The sequence below is a fragment of the Neovison vison genome, chromosome 7 (genome assembly GCF_020171115.1).
Source record: "Neovison vison isolate M4711 chromosome 7, ASM_NN_V1, whole genome shotgun sequence".
Classification (NCBI taxonomy): Eukaryota; Metazoa; Chordata; class Mammalia; order Carnivora; family Mustelidae; genus Neogale; species Neogale vison.
Window position 1 is genome coordinate 98064612 of NC_058097.1, and position 25684 is coordinate 98090295.

The 25684-nt window shown below is 40.3% G+C and overlaps 1 protein-coding gene across 9 annotated transcripts in view; it reads right to left on the reverse strand.

Moving 5' to 3' along the window:
- Positions 1 to 3371: 3371 nt before the first annotated feature.
- The window catches only part of GRIA4 (glutamate ionotropic receptor AMPA type subunit 4), a 407250-nt gene continuing 384937 nt past the window's right edge, over positions 3372 to 25684 (reverse strand). For 3 of the 9 annotated variants that reach the window (XM_044257740.1, XM_044257742.1, XM_044257743.1), the window contains exons 15-17: positions 12856 to 12970; positions 10571 to 10705; positions 3372 to 5777 (exon numbers count right to left, since the gene is read on the reverse strand). In XM_044257740.1, coding sequence (XP_044113675.1) covers positions 5613 to 5777; positions 10571 to 10705; positions 12856 to 12970 — 415 coding nt within the window. In that variant the 3' untranslated portion in view covers positions 3372 to 5612. Of the gene's footprint in view, positions 5778 to 10457; positions 10706 to 12855; positions 12971 to 18202; positions 18318 to 25684 lie in introns of those variants that run through there. The other 6 variants (XM_044257741.1, XM_044257745.1, XM_044257744.1 and 3 more) reach the window with 6 other exon arrangements.

The following is a 25684-nucleotide window of genomic DNA, read 5'->3' on the forward strand; positions in this document are numbered from 1 at the left end:
TGTGGAGGGATGACATCGGGGCACTGGGCCATGCTCTGGGAGACAGGTTGTGGATGCTGGGAGTGAGGGCACTGGGGAGAATGGTGTCAAGGTCAGGGAGAGAGGCGGACAGTGGGGAGATGAATGGGAGGAGGAGGAGAAACACAGGAGTGTATTGAAGGGCAGTGTGGGACGAGAGAGGGACAGTATCCCTGTGAGGCTGAGACAAAGAGGCCGTGATGGAGGCCAAATGGACCGAACCTCAGAGATCCTGAGCAGGTCTGAGGCCCAGGATCCACAGGCCACCTGCTCTGACTGTGGTCCTTGGAATATTCATGGAGCCACCACACTGTAATTGCACTTAGATTTAGAGACAGAATACCAGTGGGAACCATGGCTCTGGGAAATTTCTCAGACAAATGGAACTCATCAATCTTAACTCTTTAGACATCTGAAAAATACCAATTTTAGGTGACTGAAGGATTAGGTCATTCTTTAGGAGAAGCCAGCTATGGCCTAAGTCATTCCAAATCTCTTCTTTTGTTACCAAATGTTGAGGGCATTCATGTTTATGCTGGAGAACTCACTTTCTACTGAAACAGGAGAAACAGTTGTCTCCTGACAACTTTTTCCGAGGGTCTCCACTCAGTCCTTTATTCATTTAGCCAATCAGTTCATTCAATCATATATTGAAACTCTGATTGCCATGACTACAGACCTATTCTGCTTGCGCAATGAGTCTCTAGAAAGTTTTCAGCTGCTGCTAGATGTTTAGGAACTTTAGAAGTGTTGATCCAATGAAAAGACATGGAGAAGGAAATCATAATAATCTGTTTGAGCAGGCTCCCATTGGGTTCAGGATTCCAGGATTCCAAATATCCTAAGTCACCCCCTCAAGGGAGCCATGATTGAGGCATTATAATTTAATATTTATAAATTTTATTTATGTTTATATTTTAATATTTATAATTATATAACAATAATACATGGGTATAATATAAATAATATATATTTAATATCAATATAGTCATTTATTATATAAATTAACTTGTCAATAAATTATTGATAAATATAAATTCACTCTTGTATTTCATATAAAATTAATAAAACATATATACTATGTAATGTGATATAAATATAATACAAATAAATGTTATATAATTTAATATTCACAATATTTATAATTATATATTTATATAGGAATTTTATTGTATATAATATATAGTAATAATTTAATATTTATAATATTAATAAATAAAATATTTATGTATGTATGTATCATAGAGTTCCTCTCACACCTACCATCTTCTCCAGATCCAGAAAACATTTGAACAAGACTTCCCTCTTTGCCAAGTGGAAGGACAAGTCCCAATCTAGATTTCTGCCCATTTCTGTGGGAAGGAAACATGTTATTAGGGTTATTTCTGGCCTAGCATCAACCCAAATATGGGATTTAGAATTTTTTCCATGACTCCCTTTAATCTGACCACAAGTGCCAGCCTGCAGCTCATAGGAAAATTTGTAAGCAGGTCGTGGGAAGAGGAATTTATCAAGCATTCATTACACACCTAACAGAGGAAAACCATTTGTCAAACAGCCCTGTTCTCCTTAGTTCTTTGGGCCACTCAGGGCTGTACTTCTGGCCTTTTGCCAACTTTCTGCTTTCTTTATGTCTCCTTTGCCTTATCTCTTATTTTCCCTCACTCCCCTGAGCACCTGCCGTTTCCTCCAAGGACAGTAATTGATGTTACTGTATGATCAATCAACAGGTTATTCTATTTCATGGGAAACAATTTAGTTCTCTGTTATTTTTGAGGTATAGTTTCCAAATTTTGTCTTTTGCTCTAATGATCGACATCATTTCTTAAAGCAGCACAGTCCCCTTTCGACAAGACCACTGGTACTAGCTGTTCAGGAACTGGATACGCCTTCCACCTACCACACAGGTGTCTAGTCTGACAACTGCTAAGCACAGTAGCCTGCCACACCACCTGAAATGAAACGCTGTTTATGAACATGCTTGGGAAGGCACACTTTTCATGCAGTCTCATACTAAGAAGACAAAAGAATCCACACAATTCCAATCTGTCTTTTCAGAAACTCCCCCAACGTCACTTTCATTTAATGCTTATTTCTAGTTGGACTTCATCGGTGTTGCAAGTTGGGATATTCTGTTCTCTGGGAAAATTAGTAGAGCACACTGACGTAATAGCTGAAGTTGTGTTAATGCCTTGAAAAATATGTATTTTATACCTACCGTGTGCTTTGCCTTGGGGGACTGGATGAATGAGTTGACGGTCAGCAGGTGGTGCGACCAGGGAGCCGCCCAAAGCAAGCCCGAAGCTAGCGCTGGGAAGGGTAGGGCTGGCATTTTTAATAAGTAGCTATCGACTTGAGTGTAACAAAGTGGTTCCCCTGAGGGTTCTTTATAGCTTCCAAATGCAGTCATTGTGTACATTTAACCAGCTTGATAGAGCTTCAGAAGTGGTTTTACCAGATTCAGGAAATTATGCACTAGATGGTAGTCTTGCTTGCTTGATAATTTAGTTCTTTATGGAACATTTAAGTTAAATGTTCTTAATTTAAACATAAATATTTTAAAATCACATTACCTAGCTTTAAAGCATTTCTTCAGATTGTAGCCTGGAGAGGGTGTCCCATTGTACTGATTTTGGTTTTGGCAGAATTATTCCATGAGAAATAGAGAAATTTCACTATATGATACTATTACTAATATAGAAAGAAAACAACACAAAACAAAAAGAAATTAAACTATGAGAAATACAACTTTTTTAATGTTGCTTCAGTTATCCACTCCAAGACTTAAATGAAAGTGCTCTTTAGAATAATAGGTAAAAACCAAGCCAGAATCCTGGTTTGGGTTAATTACCTTAAGACAATTTCTTTAGCTAAGCAAATTATTCCACAGGTAGGTACAATTACATGGAATAATGTCTCCTCTGATCAGAATTTAGACAGGCCATGTTGTTTTGATTCTTAGCCACAGTCCTACAGTGAGATGGACAACATCATAAAATCAACCACCCTTCAACTTTTTTGAGTTGGGGCGGAGGTGTAGAGGGAGAGGGAGGAAAAGTACCAAGCCTACTCCATGCCCAGCACGGAGCCCAGTGTGGGGCTCCATCTCACAAGCCTGACATCATGACCTGGGCTGAAATCAAGAGTCGGATGCCCAACCCACTGAGCCACCCCAGCACCCCCATCCCTTGTTTTGACCTGTTTACTTAACATGCATGCTAGGAACTGTTAATGAGGAAAGATACTTTCTTCTTCCACTCAATTAAATTAATTTGACTCAATTCATTAATTCATTCGACAAATATTTATTAAGCACCTACAATATGCCAGGCACTGTGCTGGGTGCTGGGGATACAACTGTGAACGAGACAGACACAGTCCCTGCCCTCAAGGAGCTTACAGTCTAGACAGTATACAGACAAGTACACAGGCAAGTACAATGTGGCAAGTGCTGTGATGGGGAGAGAACATGAGAAGGGCACCTAACTTGGTCTCGGAGGCAGCGGTTGGCAGGTCATCATGGAAACCTTCCTAGGGCAGGTGCAATTCGATTTGGTACTGAAGGATGACTCCAAGTCAGTCAGGGAAAAGAGACCGCCCTGGGAAAGAGTGAATGCAGTGTCCTGTGTGCTGCTTTGGAGGTGAGCGGGTGGGGATGGCTGGGTCAGGGGAGAGACGCCCGGGAGAGAGGAGTAGGGACCAGGTCGTAGAGGGACTCATCTGCTCTACTTCAGAGCCGGGGACTTTCCTGAGGGGACCGTGCATGTGAATGTATCGTCAAACCTGCGCTTTTCGTGGTGTTTCTTACTGCGAGATCGCAGGGTAAGGGGGTGGATATCTCCAAAGTAGAAGCAAGGTAGTTGGTCCTTCACCTTCTCCAACTTTATCTTGTGTGATGTCGCAGCCTGTGCTCGCTGCCGCCCATCCAGGGGCACGCATGCCTTTGACAGTCTATGGACACGCACCGCGTTGGACCCCTAAGGCTCTCCATGCCTTCTCCACCTGGGGAAATGGAACTTGTCCTTCAAGGCCACACTTCCAAAATCATCCTAACTTGTGCTTTCTGACAAGATCTCTACGTAGGGTGATGGTTAGCTGTACTCTAGTACTCATTTATTATTTCAGATGATCCAAACCTTCCTTTGAACCATGTTAATTTTATCCATACATAACATAAGGTGGGTTTGGGAAACAAACATCGGTATAATTTTCTTCACCATTTCCAGTTGAAAAAACAAGGACAAATTCTTCTTCTTCTTCTTTTTTTTTTTTTTTTGTCTACCATGAGCTATTATCCGTGCCTTCAAGCAATTTAAACGGAACAAGGGGAATGGGGGGGAGAAGCCCAAGAGACATTATTTTATGCAGCAAAATACAGTCAAGTAAAATTCCAACACACGATTACAAGGTATGTTGCTGTTAACGACAACGGATCGTTCCCCAATTCAGACACGCCATCTGTGACAATTTCACCTGATCACAAGGCAAACATCCGTAAAAGAGGGTAAGCTTACTATATGGAAATAAGAAGAGCTAGCTACATGTTCCGATATGGCCTACACTTGACTTCTACAATCCCTCCTACATAGTCTTACGATTTCTCAAATAATTTTTATTCACGATAGGAAACAAACTTTAAGCTCTGCAGATAGTGTAAGAAGGTCCATTGTTTTATTCTTTTTGGTGGGTACAAAAACCACAATTTTGTACACAGAATGAGATTATAAATAAGATCGATACCATGAGTGACCCATAGTCTCTTCTGACTCTACATCGTGGACGGATGATTTCACGGTAACACTGTCTTCGTGTTTGTGTTTCCGGTAGTGGGACAAACGCGATCTGTGGACACTGACTCATGGGACAGAGTGGAGGTTACGGCAACAAGGAGGTGACCAAGGGCTTTTATATTAAAAAAAAAGTCTCTAAAGTTTATTACAGTGATGGCATTTATATCAATTATTGCAATGTACTGTTCCCTAAGATGGTTAGAAAAAAGGATTGCGTTGTCCTCTACTGGATTTACATCAGTTAAAAAGCAAGCATGTTTCAGTATTTGTTTTCTCCAAATAAGTGTAAATACTTCCTTTAAATTTTTTCACAGGATTTACATGAGTGTGGATTACTTTCCGACCACAGGTGCGTGATGCGTTTTCTCGGCTGGAGAGTCGTCCACGGACCACGTGGGTGTTCTGGAGACCCACGTCAGCGTGTTCACTGACTTCTCTAGCTAGTTTATCCCTTGCGGTGAAGACAGGCCTTTTGGAGCAAGAACTTCACAGTTGGATGCGCTAACTCGCAAGTCTGATTAGTTTTTAAGTCCACTCGAGTGAGATTTGTTGCTGTTAATATGCCCATCCCAGCCCCCCCCACCCCGCTCCCCGAAAAAACCTAAATTGTGAGTTTTCCTGATATAAAATCTGAGTTTGGGTTTCCGAGCTGAGCTCATGCACGCGTTGCTGCTGCGGAAGTGGGAGCATCAGGACGCGGAGGCCAGAGGCCGGGTCCAGGGCACCTGCTCGGCACGCCCCGGGCTGCGCTCCCGTCGGTCACCAACACAGTTTGATTAAGGCACTCAATTATGTTTTTGGTTTTTATGGTAGGTCCGATGCAATGACAGCCAATCCTGAACTTTGTCTAATTGTAGTTCCCGTGTGTACAGCCTTGGGGCAGTCGGGCGTCAAAACACGGCCGTTCTCACCTACGCTCCCAGTGATGGATAATCTGGCTTTGTTTCTTATGGCTTCAGAAAAGGTCAGCTGGGCGCATGGAAAGGAAACAGAGAGAGTGTAGACTGTTACAATGTTTCTGTTTCTTTGACAAAAGGCGACACAGCAAACACCAAGATATCAATAATTAGACATCTGCATTTTTTCCCAATATTCTTTTGGTCATGTGAAAACTGTGCATTACAGGAGAGGAAAGCTCAACTACAGCGAAGAATGAATTGGGTCCAGGGTTTGCAGTCCTACCTGTTCCGGAACTAATTTTGAAATCGTCAAGCTAGGTTTTGTTTGGCCAATCTGGGTGGGTCAAAGCTTTCCCCTTGGGCTCCTCTACACCCTAGCACTTGGGGTCTGGCTTAAATCTCTCTTCTACATTAGACAACATTTTTAACTGAGCCTCTGACTCTCGCTAGAATATGTCTTTATGGTGGGGGCATTATCCTCAAAACTGGGATGTGCTGTCAAAACAAACTATAGACTATTCATGGCAGATCTTCCCGTCTTCGGAACACAGATCTATCCACAAACACCTTCATTCACCCACACCAGGTATAGACATGACCCAGAACAGCACAGTCAGTGACATCAAGTCCTTCCAATGCCTACCCTGGAAGCTGACTGATACTTTCAGAAGCTCTAAGCCTTTCAAGGGGAAGCACTGAAAGGGAGGATGTCTCCTCACCAGCTGACTGCTGGGGGACTTCTCAGACTGAGAGGTTATGGGGTCCGGTCTCCAAAATCCTCATTAAATTCCTGTTCTCTGTCATGTTAAGTTAGTAGGAGGTAACAATATTACACAGAAGAGAAACAGGCAGTGTTATTATGTAAATCTAATTACTCCTTGTTCATTTTTTTTAATAACTGAATTTTAATGTTAAGAGGAAAAGCAGGCAAATAAGATATTGCCTAAGTTTGTTATGGCACAGATCATTTATTTCTCTAAGTTATATCTTAATTCCCTGTGGTAAATTTAAGTTTACCTAATTCTTTAGGAATTCCATTCCTGTATTAGTTCTGCTCTGGAACTTCAGTATTAAAATAACTGTATATTAAATAATGAAATTAGTGATGGGGGCAGAAAATGGTATAATGTAAAGGTTTAGAGATCAGATACCCTGATAAAATCAAACTGCTAGTTAATGACCTGAGATAAAAAACCAAGGCCATTATCATAGTTCTTCTTTAGCAAGTAGTCTAAAAAGGTCAGAAGTCAGGATACAATCTCTACAGAAACTACACATCACTAAATTAAAATGAACCAAGACCAAAGTCAGATTCATTTTCAACATTTAACATTAAGTAAAATAGTTAAATATTTTTTTAGAATTTACTGGTTTAGTTTTTTTTTTTAAAAGAAATGCAATTAATAAAAGTATTATAGTTTTTGGAAGGGATTTTTAGAAGGCTCTTGCCATAAAATTTATTTTCGTTTCTTTTCTTGATTGCCTTTGCAAAGAAAGGAAAACACCCCAAACAGGAAGCATATGCTCTTAAGAAATTTTTCCTTTTCTGTAGAAGAATGCAACTGAATAGAATAGTTAATAAATCTTTGACAGCTGTTTTCCCTTTAATCTTAGCATTCTTCATTCTTATTATTTCTTATACTTATATCTCCTGCTTCTTCCAGAAAATGCCTTTTTTTTTTTTAAGATTTTATTTATTTATTTGTCAGAGAGAGAGGAGCGAGAGTGAGCACAAGCAGACAGAGTGGCAGGCAGAGGCAGAGGGAGAAGCAGGCTCCCTGCTGAGCAAGGAGCGTGATGTGGGACTCGATCCCAGGACGCTGGGATCATGACCTGAGCCGAAGGCAGCCACCCAACCAGCTGAGCCACCCAGGCGTCCCCAGAAAATGCCATTTCTATTCAGCTTACTGTGAACCCATAGAGGCTGCTCAGACTAAAAAACATTCTTATAAATTTACACGTGGTCTGGGTCTGTTTAGATTGTTGAGGTTAAAGGCTATGACCTTGGGACGATTAAGCGGCTGCCTTCGGCTCAGGTCATAATCCCAGGGCCCTGGGATTGAGTCCCGCATCGGGCTCCTTTCTCAGCGGGGAGCCTGCTTCTCTCTCTGCCTCTGCCTGCCTCTCTGCCTACTTGTGATCTCTGCCTCTCAAATAAATAAATAAAATCTTAAAAAAAAAAAAAAAGGCTATCACTTCAGTTGTAAGTGCTCCTGTGAGGGATAATCACTTTTAGAGTAAATATTATCTATACTGAAGATTTCAGGGTATGTTTTTGGGATTTAAGGACAATATTATTTAGATTATCAAGAATTTTGTTAATTGTGACCAACAGTCTTCTTAGGTGCAAAATCAGTTCATTCACCCTGAATGCCATTAAGTTTTTTTAAAAGTCATGGGTAGGAATGCTTTGTTTTTATTTGAAAGTTACTGTCTTAGAAATTTAACCCTAACTGTAGGGGCAATTTGTGATACATTGTAATGCCAGGTTCTGACTCCAAAAACATTATTACATGAAACTGTATGTACATAACTTGGGAATTTAACTCTCTTTAGTCATTTCCCAGGTTTTGTCAATTAACTGGCATCCATGAGTGTTTGTTTCTAGAATTTCCTAATTTTCTTTTCTTTGCAACCTTATCCTTGGACCTTGCTGATAGTTGGAATGCTTTTGCTTTGCCAAAGAAAAATCAAAATGTAAAAAAACAAAAACAAAAACACAAAACAAAAAACCTAAAAACAAAAACAACCCCCCAAAAACCAGAACAACAACAACAAAAACCCAAAAAAACCAAACCAGAAAAGCCTTTTCTTAAGACATAAAATTCATTCCAGAATAAAATCCAAATAATTGACTCTTAAAATTTGTCACGAGTTGTTTTTCTCAGTTTGGGATAATCTCTCCTCCACTGTATAATTATTCAGGTAACAGTATTTGTCTAATGGTCAAGAGACCTTGACAGTTTCCTTGCTTGTTGTTTTGCTATCAGGAGACAGGCTCAAAACATTCTGACCTGAGTGAACAGAGGGTCTTGTTCTTGATTCCTTTACATAAAACTGGGAAAGAACCATGTGGGGCTTATCTATGTATAGTTACACTCAGTCATCCACTAATTTCTAGATTATGGAAAAAAGCTCAAGAGCTAGATCTTGGTAAAAGGGAACGGCTTTTGTTCTTTGTTTTAAGATATTAACAAACTGTTTCAATAGCTTTTGTAACAATAAATATCAAAAACAAGGGTATTTACCTGACATAACCTCAGATGTACAGCTTATGAAAATTATATTGTGTTTCTGACTTTCGGCTACGTCAAGCACTGCATGTCTCTTGTGGGTTCAAAGGCTCACTTACCATTGAAATCAGAGTGAGCAGCCTAGTCAGTCGACTATTCTATGTAATTTTAGAAAATGGGTCTTAGAAGCCTGATTTTAGGAAGAGCAGTAACAAATGCTTTCAGGTCTTATTTTAAAACTCCTTTCTATCATTTGAGGAAAAAAGTAGTGGACACTTAGATTCTTAAAAAATTATTTCCATTTCCTACATTTCACTGAATATTTACACTGTTTTATTGTGACACAGTGAGAGGATGTGAGTAAGTGGGGCTCTGGTCTACTTTTAAGTCAAGCAGAGAGAGTCAATTATCATACAGTTTCACTTACTTATGGAGCATAAAGAATAACATGGAGGACACTGGGAGAAGGAAAGGAAAAGTGAGTTGGGGGAAATCAGAGGAGGAGATGAACCATGAGAGACTGTGGACTCTGAGAGAAAAAATGAGGGTTTTGGAGGGGAGTGGTGGGGGGTTGGGTGAGCCTGGTGGTGGGTACTAAGGAGGGCACGGATTGCATGGAGCACTGGGTGTGGTGCATAATCAATGAATTATGGAACACTGAAAAAAATTAAATTAAAAAAAATTGAAATGAGAAAAAAAAGAGGCCATAACAATTCACTGCAATTTTTATCTTTACCTGTATCCTCCTAAAGAACACATACATTGCTGACAGTTTTAATGGAGAACGTGCCTCTTGCCTACAATGCACATCCACCTTAGTGATACTGTGAAGGTGAGAGATGAAACCCATCTAATAAATATGAACTAGGGTCAAGACTCTGACAGTCACTCCCATCTAAAGGTCTGGCTCAAGGTACTTTCAGATGAGCAAACAGCAGAGTTTTGCTCTTAAAAAATATAGAATGATGGTTAATGTGAAACAGAATAGGAGCTAAAATTTTCTGAGCCCTTACTAGGTGCTTGGAGTTGTATACATAATCATAATCATATTGCTAGGATTATGCAAATACATAATCGTATCAAATAATACTATCAAAACAGGCAACTGTCAAAGCTTTGATCGCTTGAAATGGGTTTATGCTGACTTTGTGAGCAATTCTCCTAAAATTGGATTGTTCCAAGTAGAATTAGCCTGGTACACAGAGAAGGAAACCCAGAACTGATTTCCATTTTCTCCCAAATTTCGGGTAGGATATGCTGTTCAGATCATTCTGCAGAGCAATCCTGGAGGTTTGTTTTTGTCTTTCTGCCCCTTTCAATGCAGATATCTATTGGTAACATAAAGTTTTGAACAGTGCATCCGCAGCCAAAGAAAACCGAACCACTTTGCACTGACGTTTTTCCAAAATACCCAAGCTGTAATCAGAAGCAAGCAATGCCACCACTGGACAGACATGTCACAACACTGCAATGACGGGATGCATCACCCACTCACTGGAGTAAGCCCTAAGTCCTACCCCTAAATTTTAATACTTTCGGTTCCATATACGTTGTAACCTTCTCTATAGGTTGCTAAATTCTGGGTATTCTGCGAGGAAGTTGGGTTAAAAGTCTGTGCACTCTTTGCCACCTTCATTCTCTTCGCCTCTGCCCTGGACTTGTAACAGAACTCTATCAAAGCCACCAGCATAGCCAAGCCCAAGCCGCCAACCAGAATGTAGAAGACGCCTGCTACGTTGCTGAGGCTCAAGGCGCTCGTCTTGTCCTGGGGGAGATAAAGACAGTTCAGTTAGCTGTGGAAATGTCATACCCGGAAGGCAAAAGAACACACGAAATCCAAACAGCTAATTAAAGCAAATGCCTAATGCAACCTGAAATTATTTACACGTATAAATCACTGATGGAGGTTTATGGATTTAAGCAGAAAGCTTACAGCTCTCAGGAGAAGTGAAATTATGATGATTACCAATAAAACTGTGTGTAATTACATTCAATAAAATTTGTAATGTTTTATCATTATTAAATATGCAGTGAAAGCCACTATGCCTAGCCATATAAAAGCATTTATATATTTACACAGGGTGGCAGAAGTGGGCTTATTATTAAGTTTGAAAATGGCATATTTAAAACCCAGTTACATGGGAAGGGACGTCTTTTGAGTTTCCTGCCATTACTTACACTTGCAATGTCTGAAATTTCTCTTGTATAAATTTCACTTCACATTTCCTAATTAAGGAACTAAGTTTTTTGTTTGTTTTTGTTTTTTAGCTAACAGTTTCACATTTTCTTCACTGTTGCTTTACCAAATACATGTAAACAATGTGCTAGGGTACTCATTTGTTTGTTCAGTCACAGGTATATGGGAAAGCTTCTAGAAAGTCATGACTAGAAAGTCATTTTTACATATTACACACTATTTAGGAATAACTATGTATGCACCACAGTTAGGTAACTTAAAAATATACACATTACCATGGTTAACTGAGACATAAATTATTTTTGTATGGACAAATCTAGGACTATTTTTATTGATTAAAAAGTAAGATTCTCTTTCCACTTAAAAATACTTGATCAGTTAATAGTTCAGACATATTATTCTCCAGAGCTTTAGATTACATACTACCTCATAATAAATTTGGAAATACTCAAACATAAGATTAGAAGATACTAAAATTTTAACAGGACTTCAGAATTTTTTTCATAGATTAGAACTACGTATGTTATGTAACGTGATTTGAGAAGGTATTTGGGGTTAGACCCCTTGTAGGATGCCCCGTGGCTGTCATCTTCTCGGCTGCAGGTTTTGTACAAACTGTGATTCAGAGACTTAAATAGTTTTATTAGGAGAGTATTTAATTCAAAAGATGGACTACGTAGACGGTCCAATTAGCCATGACATTACCCAATTGGGCCAAAATTTAGGGTCATTTCATTTTTAAAATCATCTCTCATTAAATATTTATGCTTCTCTGGCTTGACACAGGGATTTGAGGTAAGTGTTTCATTATTTGGCCAAGCTTGTCTCATTCCACTTTGGTTCAAAGACATGGAAAAAGCTGATTAAAACGTAGGGATAAACCCCGAAAAGGCATCTAGAGACATTACTGGTCTCTTTCTTAACTGAATGGAGGCTCTCCTATTTAAGCCATTTACTTGTTTCGCGTCTTAGAATAACGAATATTTTTTCTTCTTTTAAAAAAGCTAAAGATTTCGAGAATCCTCAACTAGGGCTTTTGGGCACTGGTTACAGTCTGTTATTTTGCTCAGGTAACTAGATTCTCTGATACACTGGAATGGCACCGTAACCGCACCACTGTTTACTCCTACTCAGTGAATCAGGTCTCTAGATCTCCGCGTTGACTAACAAGGAAACACGAAGCAGAGATCTGACCTTGAGGACATCATTTGCAAACGCTGATCTAGTAAGAGCATCTCTGTTGAGCCCCACCGGAAGGTCCACTGCACATCCGTCAGCGCAAAGCTGTAAGGGGGCTCTTCAACTAGAGGAACGCTCAGCGACACAGTGACGGCAGACAACCTCCCAGTGCCATAGGGTGAACGTTAACCTCCGTCTCTGGACAGCTACCGGACAGTCCCCCACCTCCTGTCTGGAGACCCCACCGGGTCCTCAAACAACAGGTTTCGTGGCTCTCGCCTCCGAAACACACGAAACCCAGAAGCGCTACTCGCATGAGTGGTAGGTGAGCCCGAGGATCCTAGAAGGACTTGGGTCCCTGTAGGTGCTCCTGCGGTTAATCTGGGCTTGCACCCAGGCCTGAGCAGGGGGGAGCGGGCTGCAGTCTTCCGAGACGGCATGGGCCACGCGGGGCGGGTGAGTGGGTCGTGCCCTGTGACAAGCGCTCGCGGCTATGGCTCTGTGAACACAAGGGGGCGCCCCGGAGGGCGACGACTGACCTTGCTTCCAGAGTCCTTGGGTCCACATTCACCTTTATCGTACCACCACTTGTTTTTCAGCTTGTCTAAGACGCCTGCCTCACTGAGTTTCAAAACGGCAAGGTTTACAGGAGTTCTTCACGTGGAAAATAACATAAATAACATTATATATGTTATTTTATGTTATTCAAGTCAAACTACATTAGAATCGCATGGCAAAGTGACGGAGCAGAGGCCACAGGAGGCGCTGTGTCTCGTGCGGAGGCCCAGGTGGAGAACCAGGCCGGCGGCTGGGGCCTGCTCCATCACTTTAGGTAACAGGTGCATACTGCTAGGGAGGAGGGGTAAATAAAACGTATGCAATTACTGTGAACCCAAAACTATTGGCCTGGAGAGTGCTGCTGGAGCGTTGACAAGGTTCCCAGCAAGACGGAGGGAGTCATGCAAGATGTGCAAGCTCCGCGTGCCCACACCCCTTTCGAAATGAATGGCAGTGGCTGCAGATGGACAGGTGTGCAGAGAACCTGGCTCACACTGGTTTGGGCTCTCCCCTACACTGTGATTCAGCTGGCAGCATTTTACTGTATGCCGTAAAAGCAGGTCTACACGGGTTGGAAGAGAAGGAGGGAGCATGTGGTACTGACAAAGGGTCCAGGAAAGTCCTCAGAAGACAGAGACGTGAATGGTGAAAGTAGCAGCCCATGCGGACACTCTAGTTCTGGATTGTGGTATTTTCCCTAAATAATATCACTATCTCAAGTCCATCACATTAACATGCCGTTTGTACAAAGGGGAGGGACTAGAATGTACTCCACGGATGCTTCCCACCAGATCCATGACAGGCTCAGGGGAACCAAGGTTTTTATGAACAAACTCTAGTCCTATAAAACCTCACTTTTCTACCATATTTGAGTCTTTTGGTACTCAATGTTATATAGGGAGTCTCGAGGAAAAGGCCAATCATCACCATCTCAGTGTCCCAAGGAATCTACGAACTCCCTCGGTTTCCATTCCCATGTGAACACCTCTGTTGTATAAAGTAAAAGTCCAAGAGGATGGACGGGGAGTGGTAACTCCTGACATCCCTTGTTCTGTTTCTGTGCTTGGCTGGTTTCTGCTTCTCTTTGCTTTTACAAACATTCAGAGAGAGATTCATTGAATTTCTCTTGACATTTCTAAGGCTGCCCCAATCATTTTGTCTGGCTCTGTCTCCCAACACCTCACTTTTTCTAGGAAATACTGAGTGCACTTGGAGAGACATGACATGCATTGATTTGCTAGGGGATTAATTCCATAAATCTAACTTAACTGCACAGCTAGGCAATACAGTAATGATGATGGTGATGATGCCAGTTGACACTGATGGAGTCCTTACTAGGTTCCAGCACGTGTTGGAAACATTTTATATGTTTGGATACTATGATAAACTGCATTTTACAAATGAGGAAACAAAAGCATGGAGAGATTAAATCATCTTAGCCACACAGCAAGGAAGTAGCTGCTGAATCAGGGTTTGTAATAGTCTGACTTGATAGCCTGTGCAATTAAAAACATTCGCAATGGAAGAGTCAAGAAATGGGAGTTTCTGGTTAACTGCATTTTCTGATTAACAATTAAGCCAAAACTTTTTCTGTTGTTATGTTGTTGTTGAACTGTTCATTCTGGAAAAAAGTTTCTAAGGTGTTAAGTTTATCGTTTTAACTGTTTTCTCATTATGATTTAATTTTTTATATCTATTTTATAACCTCTTAATAAGACTCATTCCATTTAAGAAGTAATATGCATTTGCCTCATTGCTAGAAAATGGCATTGTGTTTTGGAACAAAATCTAGTATGAGCACTATTTAACACTTTCTACTAAATGCCGAGTTTGGGGTTGAGTAGGATGAAGATTTTGGTAAACTGGGGAGTTTGGTGAGTCTGGTCCCAATGTGGGCTTTACTATCTATACACCATGACCGCCATTCGTGAAGTGATTACAAAAGCCCACCCCAGGTCTCTTGATGAGTTGTGAACTACTTGGGAATAAAAGCCTCATCTCATTCGTCCTTGTAGGAGAGCAGTTACCAAGTATTTGACTCAGAGTAGGTGCTCTGCAGGGCTGCTGTATTTAAATTATTTTGAACTCTGAGCAAGCTTTTCCTTTAACTGATACTCTTAAGAGTGTTGAGGTCCCCACCAAAAGCCTTTCTAATACGTGCACAGGTGTATTCTATGAGCCTACACTGCACTTCTCGACTAGGGTGCTCCGGGAGGAGGACTCCATGCGGAATGCTGCAAAGGGAAGGAAAAGAAAGCAGAGTTTCTTTCCATTTCTTCTGGAAGGGGTGTCCTCAAGGTCCTACCTTCCCCTTCTCCCTTCATTTCTCCCCTTGCCTCTTTATTCCTTCTGCTCTCCACCACGAGAGCTGGTTTTAGGGGCTGTGAGTAGATTAGAATTTTGAGTTTAAGATCTTCATCGGGAACCAAACTCAAGGGTCAACTGGCGGAGTATTGGGCACTGAGCAAGGAATGTGTTCCTGAGAGATCACTGGCTTTTGTTTGCCGCATTTTTTTCCTGCTTATGAACTCATACTTTTGCTAATAATCCCTTCATTCTTGCCTTGGCGTCTATGGCTATGGTAAAGGGGAGAAGGCCACTTATGACATACTTTAAAGTCAGGAATGGGCTACAGTCTTCCAAGTGCTAAACTGGAAACGGGTATCATGTGATCTAATATAATTCCTAAAGAAGACATGATTCGGTAATCACATTTACGAAGTAATTTTTATACGAATGTCCACATTTCTGAGTGTGCCTGTTTTTATATGCGTAAAGGAAAATAAGGTATAAAACAAAAAAATCAATAATTTTATAGATCATTAATGATTACAGGCCTTGCCAAAATTTCCAGCTAGAACCAGGAGTAAGTAACTCACATCAAAAACTGACATAAAATTCTGTGTACAGTCTGTGCTCTGACTAAACCGTATCAGATTCATCAGAGGGGAAAATGAGTTTTAGATATTGCAATGATATTTTTAAACTGGTTTACTGCCAATGGTAAACTTCTATTACTTTATTCACAAGAGTAAGTATAAATTTCTTCTGATCATAGAAAAGACCACATTGCACTAATATTATTAAGTAAATTTTAAAAAATGGATTTGGATACCCCAAATCCTGCCTTTCGACTTTATTATTTTTTAAGATGCAGGACCCTTTTTCTTACTTCTTTCCTTAAATGTTTACATTTCAGCATGAAGCTTTGGCTGCAGGCAGCTGGGTCAGAACTTCGCGCTCTGGGAAAAACTCTTGGTGAGAGGGATACGGATTATTCTGTAGCCACAGGTTGTGGCTAGACGCTCCCACAGTGACTCCAGTTCAGTTTTCAGGTCTACTAAATCATGAGCTCCTTGAGAAAAAGAGAATTCTCTTTTCCCCACAAATATGGTGCGTGGCCTACTGAAAGCAGGAACTTAAAAATTTGCTGCTGAATGGAAGGCTTGACAGTGGCAGGTGGGTCACCTGTCTCCTCAAAGGAACCCATTCATGGAGGGGGTGGGGGGCGGGCTTTCCATGATTTTCCCCCTCTGTGAGATGCATCACTAGTAGAAAGCTGAGTTTTCTCCCAACAATTTGAAAGTCAGACGACGCCAGATTTCAGCATGCTTGGGCCAGGGCCTCTGAATGAGCTTATTCCCCCTACACGGAATTGGCCTCATTTAATATTGCTCCTGCCTTGGCTTCATACTCAGCAAAAGCTCAAAAACTATCTTTGTTCTCCAACTGAGCCCTTCTCCTCCTTGTCTCACCTCCTCTGAGGAAGATCAAGCCCCACGGGAGGGATGGGATAACTTTAAAAAAGAAAACTAGTCACCTGTAGAAGGTACAAAACAAAAATGAAACAGCTAGTGCCTCCTAAGTTAGGTGAGGGCATTTAAAATACTGCCTTTTATCACAAATTCAAAGTCGTGCATTATGAACACTTAGATGTGATCACCTATTCGCTCGGCAATAGTACATCAGTCAACAACCTACAAGGAATGGTTTTTAGTATGAAAACAGAACTTCTGAGGGGACACAGGACATATTATGATATCATCTGGGGGGACTATTTTATGTTGATTCTTATAACATTTAAGATCTGAAGTAACATTTTAGAATGTATCACTTTGTAGCTCATGTTTGGTGAAGTAAGTTACTGCATACCTATGGGGACAACAGATCGACTTTTGAGCGCTACAAGGTTAGATTTACATATATTTTTTGACAACAAATATTTAGTGTCCGTTTGGTACCAAACAATCGATGGGCTACAAACTGATTAAAAGCCAACTGAGCTGTCCAGCCCCTCAGTGAAATAAACGGAAGTGACTTTTCTTACAGACTTTTCCATTGTGTGTACGTTTCTGCTCTGCTTATTTTTTTCTGAAAAGACGTTTTAATGGACACTAAAATAGGACTTTGTTAATCATTTTTGTGGAATGTTAAGCATTGTTGTACTTCTCTTACACTGGTGATAAAAGTAAATATTTGTGAGCAAAATTTTTCTAATGGACTAGAAAATTTTTGCTTTTCTTTGGTGCTATCAGAGCATGTTTTCTTCTATTTCTAACTTGCATGGAAAATAGTAGATTAGGAGTGTAAATTTAAATAATTTTCTTTGCATATAAATATGTATTTCCTTATGTTTTTATGGAAACTGCCAGAACACTGTAGGCAAGTTAGGGCGCCAAAATATAAAAAGAGTTAATATTCCTTAAGTGAATATGTGGCCAGTGTTTTTGATTGGAGATGGGCTTGAAAGGGTCTTGTTTTTGGAGTTGATCATTTTGTGATTTGATCCATTTACGAAGGCAAAAAATTCTAGTTCACATGACCATCTCTGATTTAACTTGCTACGTAATGAAGTGTGAGGGTTCTGGGTGGAGACATGGCTTTTCTGGAAGGTATTCTTGGCAGGTGTCAAGTCACTGCTGTTACTCAAAAACACTTTGTAGGGGTCTCAGCACACACAAGCCAAAAGAGACAGACTTCCCCTCTGCGTCTGCATTTCTCCCGTCACTGAATTGCCCTTTCGAAGGCTTGGATCCCTTCCTGCTTTCTACAAGGGGGTTTGCAGGACTATAGGGTCTGACCCATGACCTCTGTGAAGCCAGAGAGGTGCAGGCACTTTTGTAATGAGGTCTGTTCGTGTGTCCCCCAAATTGGTAACGGCTGCGAATATTTTTGCTTTGACAGTAATTGCATACTTGGGTTTCGAAGGGACTGGACTGGCAATTCTAGGGGTGGTGGTGGGGGGGGGATGTCCAAGCTGCGTCTCCCAGCAGATGCACCTATTACTATACATACTGTTTACCCGCTTTTGGTGACATTGAGGCTGACCTTGGAGTCACCTCCCCCGCTGCCACATTCTCCTTTGTCGTACCACCATTTGTTTTTCAATTTGTCCAAGAGGCCTTGTTCATTCAGTTTTAAAACTGCGAGGTTAACAGCATTTCTTGAAACGATAAAACATATTTTGTAAGAAACTGCACAGCTGTTAAGATGTTAGAAGGAATGAGGACTTAAGCTCTTTTAGAAGCTTCTCCCAGGCGCTAAATAAACCTCTCATTTTGCGGTCCTGCAGCCCCGTCCATCCAAACCGAAGGCAATGGGGACTAATTTCAAAGCGTGTGAAACACGGGGTTACTTGGTGCTGCTCATTCTCAGAGCTCATTTAGTCCAATAAATGATGCTGTAATCAACCAATGACATGGATTTTTCTGTCTTTTGCAAAAGAGCAGTAAACAGGAAGAACTGTGCCTTGAGCTCCTCTGCCTCTAAGAATGTCAACAACTGAAGACACCGAGATGAAAATGCATTCCCAGAAGGAAACATGGAACAGCATTCCGAACCAAAAAAGCAGCAATTCATTCATTTTTGTGAACGGACTTCATGACCACAAAGAGTCTAGCTGAATTTTGGTTCCCTTCATTGTTTGGGAGTTTAGTTTCATTCATTTGTTTGATTTCACTGGTCTCAGAATCTAGGATTGGTGTGCTGGGTTCGGTTTCCTGCGCTAGAAGTCACAGGATGGTCAAGAGAAAGGGAGTAGCAGCTCTCAGGGAAAAGGTCTTATATTTGAGTTTGGTGTTGATTCTTGAAGGGTTTGGATGCTATTTAGAAACTGGGCTGGCATGGCCAATTCCACTGCTGAAATTAAGGAACTGAACCCCAGGAAGCTGGGCTGCATGGGATCAGAACTTTGCAGACTCCAGATTTGGTCGCCTCCTTGAGTATCTCTACCAGGGAATAAGGGAGCAGATTCTAATGAATGTCTGAAAGGATTAAAAATGTGTCACGGGCTTCTGCCTGCCAGGTATGTGGCTTCTTACTTGCCTTCAGGCTACAGTTTTTAAATGAGCCATTATGTCCTTCAAGAGGACTTCCCACCATTTCATGAAATTTCTGTTAAAGTGAGGGAGTGGCTTCTATATGGAGAGTTAGGGCTATGCTAGCTGATAAAAACTGAGTCTGCTGATGCCTAAATGCTGTATGAGTTAGAAATAAAACATGACAGCCCCGTATTAAGGAATAGCACTTGAAAACTGATTTGCAAGTGAAACGGCTGTCGACTAGTAAAAAGGGTGACATATTTCACCAGCCATCAGCCTGTGGAAGTGTTTCTTTTCTTAAAATGTGTTTATCAAATTTTATGTAAACAATGTTCATTCTCCAGTGTTGTGACAGTCTGATCCACTTGGAGAATAAACACTTCCCGTGAGTAAACCATGCACTTTGAGAGTATTAACTGTTCTGCCACTTATGAAATGCTAATTAAATAATCAGCCGTTCCCACCTTCCTAAGTGCCACACTGGTGGCCTAAAATAATGCATATACTTCCCAAAGTGAGCAGTATCAGGTGGTTGGTTTAATCACCAAAAGGACCAGACCGAAATGCAAGAATGAATGAATATTCACTGAAGAGAGACCTATTTAAAAAAGAATGTCATTGGGAGAAAGTTGTTTTAATTTATTTTGCATCTACAACACACTAAATTTGTCTTCTAGTGATTTAAGCTGGATGAATCAAATTTTGTATTTTGGAGAAAATTATTTTTATATTCCACTTTATTTTAGCCTGAAACATTCATCTGAGATGTTTTAATGAACTGGCATCCCAATAATTTTATGAGTTGGTTTAGACCATTCCTTGGATAAAACCGAAGTCATTTCATGAGAGGGTTATTTAACAGGGTTTTTAGCCATATCCAAAGACAGTTCCACAGCACAGGAGAAAACAAAAAGCAAAATAAAGGAATGGATAAGGAAAAAAAGCTTCATGTTGAGAAAACCATTTGGAATAAAGTTTTCTACAAAATTATTCTAAGACATTGTCTTTCTAAGACCATCTAATAGGCCATGTAAAAACAGTTTAGTTTCACACTGCTATCCGTGTGTGTGTGTGTGTGTGTGTGTAACCAGCAACATTTGGTTTATATGATACACCTGACCAATAGGTAGGTCACTGCCCAGTTCACAATTCACATTTTTCCTTCCAGAAACATGCAGCCCCTTGATAAAGTCTGCCTAATATTATTAAACGTACATTTACTTTTCTCTTAGTATGCATGGGAGGCCGCTGGTAATTAATATTCAGAAAGAGTCTTCAGGTACTCAAGATTTTTCTGCACGTGAAAACTGCCTGTTTTCTACAACTGACTACAGACGTCATTTCTGTATATAATCAGGTCGACCGAGCTCTGGAGATTGCCATCTCAACTAGCATAAACCACATTAGAACATCTGCCCTATTTTATGAAACACGTTGCTTTTACATGTTATTAATTCTAAGAATCATCAAGTGACTTAGAAAAACACATAAATTACTTCTTCGCTCATTTTGCTGGAATAGATTTCAAAGTTTTTTTTGTTTATTTTTTTGGTTTGTTTTGTTTTTTTACTTAGGCAAGAGAAAAAGAAACCCTGAAGGAGGAAGTAGAGGCATGCTTAGGGAAGTCACAAGTACGGGGGTAAATGAGGGACACAGGAAGCACACTCTCACGACAGCAGGGTTTACCATTGCTTTGCAACCCCTTCCTACACTTCAAACAGAGGTATCAGAGTCAAGGTCAGAAACGCAGATCAGGGATATTCTGGTCCTGAGGAAGCCTCAGAGAAGCCAAAGTAGTGGTCGGCCAGGAAGATGAGTATTAGAAGAGAAATGTGGGCCGGTCCTTACACTGATTATTCTTCTTGTCCTGTAAAAGGCAGGTTGACAGATCAACTCAACCTAGTAGGCTGCTGTCATTTAAAAATGAAAGGACAAGAAGAAAGAGTCATTCTTGCTGCAGGGGTGGAAACCACAACTGAGAGCCCTGGTGTGTTGAAAAGGACCTTCCAGAGAGTGAAGCAGGCCTCAGGTAACTTGGGCTTTTTGTACCTTTGGGGAATTCTAGGTAAGAAAAACCCTTCTCCAAGTTGGCTTTTTAATAGAGGGGAGATGGTGGGGTACTTGATGTAGGGTGGAAGGACAATGATCTTTGAGTCAAACTCCAGAAGCTCAAGAAAACTGCCCAAGGTTTTTTATTCCTGAAATTTCCTTCCACTGAGCTTGACATAATGAAAAGCCATACCGCATTGTGCTAGCTTCCAGGACCCGTTCTTGTTAATGAGACTCTTGTTAAGGCCACATATGACAAAAGCTCTAGAATGGGAACTAAGACCTGAACTTCTACTTATTGATATTGGGTAAAGTCACCTAGTGCGGAGATTTTCTTGTTAAAAGCATCTTAATTTGGGTGAAGATAGCCATCTCTTCCACCCTTTCATAAATAATTTATCATTCATTTCTATATGTTTAGATATGCTTTTCTTCTTTACTCATTATATTTACTCCTGGACCGTATCGCTTGTAATTTTTCTGATGGTGAGGTTTTAAAATGTACATCTGGGGACCCCTGCGTGGCTCAGTTGGTTGGGCGCCTGCCTTCGGCTCAGGAGTCCCAGGACTGAGTCCCGCATCGGGCTCCCTGCTGAGCAGGGAGTCTGTTTCTCCCTCTGATCCTCCCCCCTCTCACGCTCTCTCTCTCAAATAAATAAAAAATCTTTAAAAAAATTAAATGTACATCTGACAAAATATTTGTCATTTTTGAAGTTTGTAATAGGAACATTTTTAAAGTTTAAGTTTAATCAATTTTTTTTAATGATTCCCTGGATTTAAGAATATTATTGGAAAGGACTGATACACCAGCCCTAGCCTTAGTTAACATCTGCACGTGGGGCATTTAGGGCATATGTAGTTTGCAGAACAAATAACTTGCAATATCGTATTTAGTCTGATTAAAAAAAATTCAATTCCATTTTACTTAATAGGATCAGTATTTCATTGCTGGCAGTTATGGTGCAGTATATTTGTACCTACAGTGTGATTTTGCTACTGCTTTATTATCGTTATGGGAAAGGATCTATTAGTTATATGCACATGAGAAAGTCTCATCACTTTTAGGCCTGTGCTCTCTTAACGTGAATGCTCTCTCCATACTAAACCAACTCTCTCTCTCTCTCTACATATACATGTAGGTATAGATATTAGTATATGAAGATTTTATTTCTAAGTAATCGAACTTATAACCCTGAGATCATGAGTCGAGTTCTATTGACTGAGACAGCCAGGTGCCCCTAAACTCTGAAAAATTTAAATATCATGGGGTTCAAATGTCCAGAATATCTACCTGAATGATGCCAGCAAATTTTTTTTTCATAGTCTCCAATTAATCTTAGTCTGTTTTTTAAAAACTTAAAAACTGTGAATCCACAAGACATTGTGTCAACAGTTAAGAAAATCCCTTTAAAATCCACAAAGGATGTTAGTAGATGATTTATGCAGAAGATCATGCAAATCATATAAAAAGCATTAGTCTTGGCTTGCAATTAAATTACTGTGAATTAAAATGATGCCAGTTCAATTCTCTGCCACTCGTGTTAGGAAAGACAAAAGTAAAGATAAAGTGCGAAACAGTCAAGGACTAAATGAGATGGGTGTCCTCCTCCACTGGTGACGGAATTGAGAACTAAAAAATGAAGTTAGATGACTGCACAACAAAACTTAAACACAGTTCTTGTCCTTGGAAATTACTGATAATGTTGTTAACTACGCTAACTGGCTAAATATTACTGGTTAATAATAATTCTCTTTTGAGGAACCAAGTCTAATAAAGTTAATCAATGATGTTGACAGGAGTAACTGAATGAACCTCACAGTATGTTTCTGTAGCAAACATGGCAGGCCATTTGTGTGCCCACCAGAAGAGGAGAAGGAAGTAGACGTGGGGAGACCCAGCAGTGGTTCTCAAGCTTGATCTGAGCAGAGAGTTACCATCACAAATACAGATGCAGAGGCCCAACACTGCTGGGTCAGGTCCCTCTGAATCAGGGGCACTGTGCCTCCATTTTTACAAAGCTCCCCGGGTTGATGGTACTGATAAGTACCCCTAATTCATATGGCTGAAGGTTTCACGACCATTCTAAGTTTTTAATGACCAGTAAAAATGATTACAATGTAATGTTAAGTGAAAAAAAGAAATAATTTGTATACTCACTTAATTTTAAGAATAAAAATATATATTTAGAGACAGAGACATTAATGGAAAAATATTGAGGAAAAAAATCCAACAAAGAGCTGTCTCTGGATGTACGGGTTAGGATTAGTTTGGATTGCATTTTCCTTTCTATGCTTCCCCACCCATCCAAAATTTTCTACAATAAGTGATACTTTAATAATAAGTAAATACAAACAAAAAAGCCTTCTCAATTATTTTCCAATTTTATATTATTTTTCCTAATTTTATATTAGTTTATAATATTATGCCTAAAAGATCTGTTTTATGCAAATCAACATTTTAGATCAAAAAAAAAAAAAAAAGAGGTAGAATTTAGGAATTGCTCTTAAGGATGTCAGTAAAGCATTTATTGCTCCTGATGATGTGGTTGGCTTTGGTCCACCTGGTTTTGTGTCTCTAGTCACAGGCTGGAGGACACGGAATGATGTACTGGGCTTCTGCAAAGGTTCTGCCTTATTTTAAAGGGAACAGGTCAGGCAGAGAAGTATGAGTAATGCATCAATTAGTAGGCCTCCCCCATCACACAGGATCTGCAGGAGGTTAATAGAACTCTCAGAGGCCTGGAGAGAAGACTTGCTATTTCACACATATTTACATAGACAAGGTGAGCTTTTCCCCTTAGGCTGAATTAAATGAATGTGATGGTGGGTAAACTTCAGTTCTGCTAAGTAGGCCATTAAAAAAAAAAAAAGAAGTGTGAGAGTGTGTGTGTGTGTGTGTACCTCTGTTTTTAGGAAAAGAATTTTCAGGGCTGGCAACTACATTCCCCCCCCCCCCCCCCGGAACAAGTAGTAGAGACCCTAAGAAAAAAGTCCTTTTCATTTCTGAAGGAATTAGGAAAAAATGCAATTAAAAAAGTCTTTCATCACACCACATCTTTACTGAATTCCTTTTTTGCATTTAAACTAAAATTCCAGGGGTGCCTGGGTGGCTCACCTGGTTAATCCACTCAGGTCATGATCCCAGGGGCTTGGGATGGAGCCCAGCCTGCTTCTCCCTCTCCCACTCCCCCTGTTAGTGTTCCCTCTCTTGCTGTGTTTCCCTCTGTCAAATAAGTAAAATCTTAAAAAACAAAACAAACAAACAAAAAACCCGTAGAATTCCAGATTGGAAAACTCATTTGATTTAGACTTTGTGATGCAGGAGATAAGTACATGAAGAAGAATTTCTAGGACCACTGTAGTAAGGAAATAGTAATTTCATGAGAAATGAATAATTTTTCACAGACTATTGCACAGACTGCTGGTTCTCTTATTAAATAATGGTGGCAACTGTCACTACTGTCATGAGGGTTGCATACAGGAAAGTTTACCCCAGTAGAGCAAGAAAAGATGGGAAGGGAGGAGCACAGGACATACGGGGTTTTACTTTGGCAGTTTAATGATATTCCCCCCCAAGTAAAGGTGTTTCGAGGAAATCAGCCACGAAACTGAGAAACGACAAGCCCAGAATTTTGTATAAAGTCTATGGATAACTCACTGAGAAAGAACTAGTTTATCAGGCAAGAAAATATAATAAGCAAATACAAATCAGCAGGCTGTCCACTGATAGGCAGGTGAGGATCTGATCTTAGGGAAAGGCGTCCATGTCCACCGTTCTACCCTTGCTCGGCTGTGTGCGGCCTGAAGAGTAACTGGTTGTCAGCATTATAAATGCTCCACTAAGTTTTCCATTTAACTTGCAGCTGTGCTGTTAGCTTTCTTCCCAAATTATCCCTTCCAGTAAACAAGCACACGGCTCTTTTTTGCTTCACTGGGTTTGTGCACTTCTTTCCAAAGACAGGATTTGGGCTAAATTGCTCTGCATATATATGCAAATGTTTTTAGAAAAGGTACTAAGTTTTAATTCCAGTTGGTTTACACAATGACAGGTAAGATTTGCATGAAAATGGCACTATCAACCAATAACTTGATATCAAAATTAGGAGAGAAAATTTTTTTCAGTGGACAGACAATTCAGACCCAACATGATGTATAATGAGCCTCAGAAAACCACTTTGATAAGGAAGGATCCATTGTCTTTGTTTTAGATTTTGGATGGCATATATGCAGTTAATTTAGTGCACAGAGTCCTCTGAGTTTCATATTCCAAGTGAGTCAAAGACAACTAAATAAATTGCGTAGATACTGGGTTAGATTCCAGAAATGGCTTCTAAAGTGTGTGTTTTCTGCAGATTTTATTTACTTATTTGAGAGAGAAAGAGAGAGCGAGCATGAGCATGAGCAGGGGGAGCAGCAGAGGGAGAAGGAGAAGCAGACACCC